This window comes from Hydractinia symbiolongicarpus, chromosome 10 (assembly GCF_029227915.1).
Source record: "Hydractinia symbiolongicarpus strain clone_291-10 chromosome 10, HSymV2.1, whole genome shotgun sequence".
NCBI lineage: Eukaryota > Metazoa > Cnidaria > Hydrozoa > Anthoathecata > Hydractiniidae > Hydractinia > Hydractinia symbiolongicarpus.
The window spans coordinates 25,059,587-25,067,180 of NC_079884.1; the positions used below are offsets into that span (position 1 = coordinate 25,059,587).

A 7,594-nucleotide genomic window follows, 5' to 3' on the forward strand; every position below is an offset into this window, starting at 1 on the left:
TTCTGGGCATGCAAATATCTGGCAACGCCATAGAGGGTACAGAAAAAATCAGGTATGGATGCCTGAATTATCCTGTACCCCCCTACTGTTTTGGGCGTATAAATATCTGGCAACGCCATAGGGGGTACAGAAAAAATCAGGTATTAATGCCTGAATTATTCTGTACCCCCCTACAGTTCTAGGCGTACAATATCTGGCAACGCCATAGGGGGTACAGAAAAAATCAGGTATGAATGCCTGAATTATTCTGTACCCCCTACAGTTCTGGGCGTGCAAATATATGGCAACCCCATAGGGGGTACAGAAAAAATCAGGTATGGATGCCTGAATTATTCTGTACCCCCCCCCCCCACAGTTCTGGGCGTACAAATATCCGTGTACGCCATGGGGACTACAGAAAAAATCAGGTATGGATGCCTGAATTATTCTGTACACCCTTACAGTTCTTGGCGTAGAAGTATCTGGCAACGGCGAAGGGGGTACAGAAAAAATCAGGTATGGATGCCTGAATTATTCTGTACCCCCCTACAGTTCTGGGCGTACAAATATCTGGGTACGCCATGGGGGGTACAGAAAAAATCAGGTATGGATGCCTGAATTATTCTGTACCCCCCTACAGTTCTAGGCGTACAATATCTGGCAACGCCACAGGGGGTACAGAAAAAATCAGGTATGAATGCCTGAATTATTCTGTACCCCCTACAGTTCTGGGCGTGCAAATATCTGGCAACGCCATAGAGGGTACAGAAAAAATCAGGTATTAATGCCTGAATTATTCTGTACCCCCCTACAGTTCTAGGCGTACAATATCTGGCAACGCCATAGGGAGTACAGAAAAAATCAGGTATTAATGCCTGAATTATTCTGTACCCCCCTACAGTTCTAGGCGTACAATATCTGGCAACGCCATAGGGGGTACAGAAAAAATCAGGTATGAATGCCTGAATTATTCTGTACCCCCTACAGTTTTGGGCGTATAAATATCTGGCAACGCCATAGGGGGTACAGAAAAAATCAGGTATTAATGCCTGAATTATTCTGTACCCCCCTACAGTTCTAGGCGTACAATATCTGGCAACGCCATAGGGGGTACAGAAAAAATCAGGTATGAATGCCTGAATTATTCTGTACCCCCTACAGTTCTGGGCGTGCAAATATCTGGCAACGTCATAGGGGGTACAGAAAAAATCAGGTATTGATGCCTGAATTATTCTGTACCCCCCTACAGTGCTGGTCGTACAACACGGCTGTTTCAGAGCGGAAACTAAGACTGCGCATGCGTCAATAATTACGGCCACGTTGAGGCGCAAGATGGCGGGCGCAAATAAAAACAATCATGATAAATAAGTAACTAACTTTTTGAAATCGCTTTTGCATGATAGAATCTATTTCAGTGGATTTAATTTAGTTTTTTAAAGCATTTCAACACGCTGGAAGCTAAATCTTTCTTTTACCTTTGCGACAAGCATGCTGTTGGAGTAATACTGTGGCAGTTTTGAAGGCATACTTTTTTTTGTTAAAATTAACATGGCAACTTGTTCCAACTAATTTTTGGTTTTGTGGACGTTGCGAAGTTATGTGGCTGGTGTATTATATATTTTTGGAAAGCTGAAAGGCTCATCTACAAGGTAAGAAAAACGAAAAAACTGTATCAGTACTTCTGAAAGAATGCTAGAGCGCTGAATTCTGGCAATAAAAGTTAGTGTAAAACCTGAAAATTTTAACTCCCTCTTTGACATAATCTACTGTATGATTTATTGTAGGCATTAAAACTGTTGTAGTTTACTAAGCTAATATTTCACAGAATAACAACACTAAACAACATTCTATATAAACAATTCTGTAACTCTAAATAAGGTTTCTGCGTCTCATACACTACTAACGTAAGCTCGACAAAAAGTCAAATAAAAATGAACTATGCATGTAGTAAGCTAATTAACTGTTCAATTCTTTTTCTTTCTAGACCAGCTGATCCACCTTTAAAATAATGCAAAGACTAAAGGAGCTTGCAAAGTAATGCTAATATGCAGTTAAAGATATAACTAGCTATCTAAGCTGTAAGTCTAAAAGTTATTCTTCACGTGCAATTTTTCTTTTTTTAATTTTTGGTTTTAATTGGCTCGATTCAGGATTTACATTAACAAAATGTTGCTTTAATGTATTTCGTAACCGCTCGACTGGGTTTTTGATGCAGCTGTACCTGCTCGACATCCTGTTGATTTCATGATGCAAGCTTTCTCCACCTTAAAAATGTTATAATTTGACATTTAAGCTAGCTAGCTACACATTTTCTGAAAAATAACACATTTTGGTAAAAAACACAAATTTTGGTGTTACCAGGTTACAAATTTAAGTGGCTGTTTACCTTGTTCGCCATAAAACCCAAATCCAACATTCCATTTTGCTATGAACTCAGTGACATGATCTTCAAGCATATGCAGTTTTGGTGAAATATTAACTTTTGGCCAGTTAGTTCGCAGATGCATCATGAATTTATTAATTGAAATTTCTAGAATTATGTACTATATGTATATTATTCTTTCTTTTTGTTTTGTTTTTGGCACATGAAATTTTAAAAAAAACTTATTTATTATTAAAAAAAGGAACAAGTTTCTCACCTAAAGCCAGTATTTCCTCACATGACAGATATTTTGCCGAATTGTAAATGTTATGAACTTCTGCAAAGTAAGTAAATAACATGTCGTACTTATCCATTTCTAAATTCACACTGTGAATAAGCTGGTCATCATGCTTTTGTGCTGCAACAATCTCTTTAATGCTGGATGTTAAATTTTGGATGTTTTCTTTCTATAAGAGCAAGATTGTTTTTTTAATTTTCTTTAAATATGTTATTTTTAAATTGCTACATTATTGTTAGTATTAACAAACCTTTAGCAATTTATGTACATGGTTGCCGATAAAACTTTGGCCATGGTAGGCCTGACGTTCAACACCCATTTTTTGCAGCGTTTTATCTATTGAAGAAGCACAAGGACCAACACCTAAAATAAGATGAACAAACTATTAAACATAGCTTTAGATTGGAGAGAATATAAGGCTTGCATCATAAGATCAGAATGAAAATTATAATTTTGGAAAGTTTTTTTTCGGGAATTAAATTTCTTGGAATTTCCAGACAAAAAAACATTTGCGAATATCACAAAAAATTACTTAGGTAATAAAAATGATCATACCCACTAAAATTCTTTTGTTGTTTCCCAAGGTTGAGATTTCTAATTCTAATTCTGTGATTTTCTTCTCAGTTTTTATTATACTTTTCTCGTACGTCAGTATATTTCGTTGTAAGCCACCAGATATTACAAGCCAGTTTAACTGATCTTGCTGGTTTGCTAATTTGGCTTTTTCATCTTCCAGCTTTTGCTGCAAGTCATTTGTTTCTTTAAGGACTTCGATGTAGTCACCATAATCTGAATCCAGTTCATTGTCTTCTGTTGCCAACAGCAGAGCTATTTTTACATCATAGTCTTGGCAAGAAGACTCAAACATTTTAAACATCTTTTGATATACACCCAAGGAAATATGAAGACCAGGAATACAGACCTAAAATTAGGTGTTTATATAGATTTTATTTTGGGATTATTAAATCAACTTGCAGTGGAAAAGCATAAAAATATGATGTATACTTGATCAATAGGTATGTCAAAAAATATGTTGTCAATGACATTATAAAATTCTTTCGCATTTTTAGGGCTCCCACCACTTTCACGGAAATCTGCTAAATTTTCTTCAAGTGTCGCCAGTGACCTTTTCTTAAATTTCTTGCGAGTAAACACTGGGATGTTCATTAGTTTTGAGGTAATGTTGCAAAACAAACAGCTGTGACGCCCTAAACACAAATGTTAAAGTATACATATTTTATTAGAAACTTTTAAAAATAAACCATTTTTAACTATGCATTTCCCATATCTGCGTAGTAAAAACCCATTGTTAAACTACAGGAACTTTATGAAGTTGCAAAAAAAGTTCTGTAAAAATTAATTAATTTTGATTATCAACTAGCAACTTGCCCCAGATCTTAAGTAATTAATATTTACCATTTGCACCAGTTATACCATACATTGCACACAGAAATTCGTAGTCGCCATACATAAATACACGGAATATCGACTCTTTATATTTGACTTGTTGCAGCATTTTTATTTGTGGTCAAAAATTAATTAATTTTGATTATCAACTAGCAACTTGCCCCAGATCTTAAGTAATTAATATTTACCATTTGCACCAGTTATACCATACATTGCACACAGAAATTCGTAGTCGCCATACATAAATACACGGAATATCGACTCTTTATATTTGACTTGTTGCAGCATTTTTATTTGTGGTCGAAACCGTTCAAGGCAGACTCTTAAGTTTGTTCTTGTGTCTTTCCCTAATTTAAAAAAAAAATATAAAAAATGTTTTGATTTCTACTTTAGATCACTTAGATCATTTCTACTTTAGATCACAATTAGACATCACATGCATAGAATTTTGGAAATTCCAGTTTTAATTTTTTTTTTTTCATATTTGTAATATATTGCATTAATGTTTGTTACCTTCAAAAATGCTAAACATTATTGTGTTTTCCTTCTTGTTTGGGTTTAGAACATTGCCTATTTGATATGCCATTTTAAAACTATTTCCTCCATGGTCTCCACCAATTTTAACATGGATCTCATTGTCAGGAATGAAACTATGTTTTACAAGTAAATTGTGACATTCTAGCTTTTTGAGTTGATACAGAATGTGGCCAACTACATTATACAGATACCCCCAGGGCCTAGGTATAACGGATACCCTGTTTCCAACTGATAATTTGGTGAGAGGAGCCAGCTCAACTCTCAGTCCTTGGCCTACCCATTCAGCAGCGACACTTCTTGCTTTTTTTTCTGATTCAATTTTTATGTTGAATGTTTTCAACCAACGTGATATTTCACGTAGTTGATTCCATGGCATGTTTAAATTTGATTTCATTGCTGTGATGTGATTGGCTGGAATAATGACTTCTGTACCCAAATTTTTAATGATAGTATTTCTGTCACTTTCTTCCATAGACTTTAGCAGTGCTGTGGTCTGTTTTGTGACAGATTGGGTTTCTTCACCAGACATCAGATGGATTAACTCCTTGGCTGTATTTGCTCTTTTCCGCACATTCCTTTCACATGTTTCATCAGAAGACTTGCGAGGAATTCTAATGGGTGTTATTGTCAATGGCTAAAATATGGAACATATGTTATTAATTTGTTTTATGTAAAATGTAATATTACTATTAAAATTATCATATTGTTACAGACAATTATGTGTACATTATTTTTAATATAACATAGCATAGTTTTGTATTTTTGTATAAAGTAGTTATACACATTTTTTATATAAGATCACTTAACGATGTAGACGCCTTAGCATTTAGGGTGGGCACATCAAAATTTTAGTAAATCTCCTAATATATAGAATGGTTTTTATTGACCCCCAAAACTTCCTATATTCTGTGACCCCTCTAGCCACTTACTTATATTTATTATTATTTTTAATTATTTACTCTGAACATTTTAAAATTTGTCTTGTTCTTATTATGGCTTGTTTTTTGTATAAAAAATGTGTATAAGAAACATTTCACTGGAATTGTAAAAAAATGATAACCTAGGTATGCACATATATAGACATATACAAAAGCAACTTATTTTCAGTTTTGATTTCAGCCTTAAAATTGCTAAGATCAAAGATCAGCTAAGATCAGCCGTTTGAAAATCAGTTGCTTGTTAAAAAAAGTCAATGTCAAATCACTTTTACTGAGTCCACTCCATACATAAGTAATCTTACTTGTGAACTTCCACTGGGCAATTGGACAGTTTTATTCGGCAAGTTTGACTGCTGCATTTTTATTCCAACCACATGAGCAATGCATTCTTCTACCTTTTTCGGTACAGGCTTGGAAGGGCTCAACTGCATCATCTCTAGTGTTGTAAATGACAATGCTGGAGAGCATGTGTGCGATTGTGCAGACAGCAGTTTAAATGAACAACCACATGTTCCCTTGACAACTCGTGTGTTTAAAATCCTGGAAATGCACAAACCAGGCGAGACATCCCCGGGTGTTGTTGGGATGCTGCAGGTGGGACATCTATTTGAATTTTCCAACCAATTTGTTAAACACAAGGCACAAAACACGTGGTTACATTGGTTTATCATTAATGGCCTTTTTAAAATATTGCTACACAAAGCACAAATCAGATGTTCCCAGTTGCCTTCACTGATATTTATGTCTGAGAGAACGTTTCCACTATAGTCAAAAAGTTCAGAGGTTTTTCTGTAAATTTTATTAAGTTCTAGGGGTGTCCAAGTTTTTTCTGCGGAATCCACAGCTTTGTGTGTTGGGTTACCACCGCCCCTTCTTTTCATAGGTTTGCCACCTCTCTTTTTTTGTGCACTTAATATGCATGTTTTGCACTCGGTGTCTTTATGTGTATACCATTTAACAGGCACAATAGCGGTAGCTGAGTCACGTTTTAGGACATTACTTATTGTAGCAAAGCACGAGTGACAGAATTTTTTTGGGTGAATGCCTGCCCGATCAGAATAAAAATCAGCTCTGAAAATACTGTCCAAGTTCTTTATGTGCTCTTGGACAATATGTGATCGTCCAGGCAGAGTGTTTCCACATATTCGACACAGCTTGTTCAACCGAGCTAGGTGTAAATCCCCAGTAGCCATCTTGAACTTTAACAAAAATTTTGAAAAAAAAGTACCTAATGTTTGATACAATATCAATTCGTAATGTACTGATACACCTACAGTTCTTTTTTTATTCGTATCTCGTAACTATCTTGGAATGATTTTTATAAAAATTATCTGTGGGATAACTTCGTATCTGAAAATATTTTGCTTTAAGTTGGCATGGTGTCCACAGTCTTCAAAATGGAGGTTGAAAGTTTTTGTTTTGTTTTAGCTAGGCAACAAGCGAATAGCTTTGTATTTGAATTAATCTTATTGGTATAGGACTATATTTTATTTAAACCACTTAGTTTCCAGTCCTTAAGTTGGTTTATGTGATTAAAATGCCTATTAAACCTGGTGCTAGCTACCCTAAAATTTGTTTACTTTTAAGCGCAACTCGCCCCAGTCCTTATTTTAAATTTTTTTTTGACATGCGCAGTCTGAGTTTCCGAAATCTCGCTAGCTGAAACAGCCGTGACAAACATCTGGCAACGCCATAGGGGTACAAAAAAAATCACGTATGAATGCCTGAATTATTCTGTACCCCCTACAGTGCTGGGCGTGCAAATATCTGGCAACGTCATAGGGGGTACAGAAAAAATCAGGTATGAATGCCTGAATTATTCTGTACCCCCTACAGTGCTGGGCGTACAAACATCTGGTAACGCCATAAGGGGTACAGAAAAAATCAGGTATGGATGCCTGAATTATTTTGGCTTCCCTGCTGTGAGCAGGCGTGTGTTCGAATCTCATCTTGGTAACTATTTTTACTTTTTTTTTTTTTTGCTGTTATAAATTCTAATCTAAAACACAGCTTTTTGTAAACTTTATTCGCGAGGTTGTTTATGTATATCATGCGTCTTTATACATTGAAAAT

The 7,594-nt window shown here is 35.5% G+C and overlaps 1 protein-coding gene across 1 annotated transcript; it reads right to left on the reverse strand.

The window, feature by feature from the left end:
- Positions 1-1,356: 1,356 nt before the first annotated feature.
- On the reverse strand, positions 1,357-4,163 carry LOC130613357 (uncharacterized). The gene is made up of 7 exons (XM_057434715.1): positions 4,056-4,163; positions 3,645-3,847; positions 3,195-3,561; positions 2,890-3,002; positions 2,619-2,808; positions 2,366-2,509; positions 1,357-2,243 (listed from the first exon to the last, which is right to left on the reverse strand). Exons 1-7 carry the CDS (start codon positions 4,153-4,155, stop codon positions 2,071-2,073), a joined length of 1,290 nt encoding a protein of 429 aa, XP_057290698.1. The 5' UTR covers positions 4,156-4,163; the 3' UTR covers positions 1,357-2,070.
- Positions 4,164-7,594: the final 3,431 nt, after the last annotated feature.

Coding starts and splice junctions, on each gene's coding strand:
- LOC130613357 (XM_057434715.1), bottom strand. CDS start 4,155: ATGCTGCAACAAGTCAAATATAAAGAGTCGATATTCCGTGTATTTATG. Junction 3,848..4,055: donor TGGTATAACTGGTGCAAATG/GTAAATATTAAT, acceptor ATTTGTGTTTAG/GGCGTCACAGCTGTTTGTTT. Junction 3,003..3,194: donor CAACAAAAGAATTTTAGTGG/GTATGATCATTT, acceptor ATCTTATTTTAG/GTGTTGGTCCTTGTGCTTCT.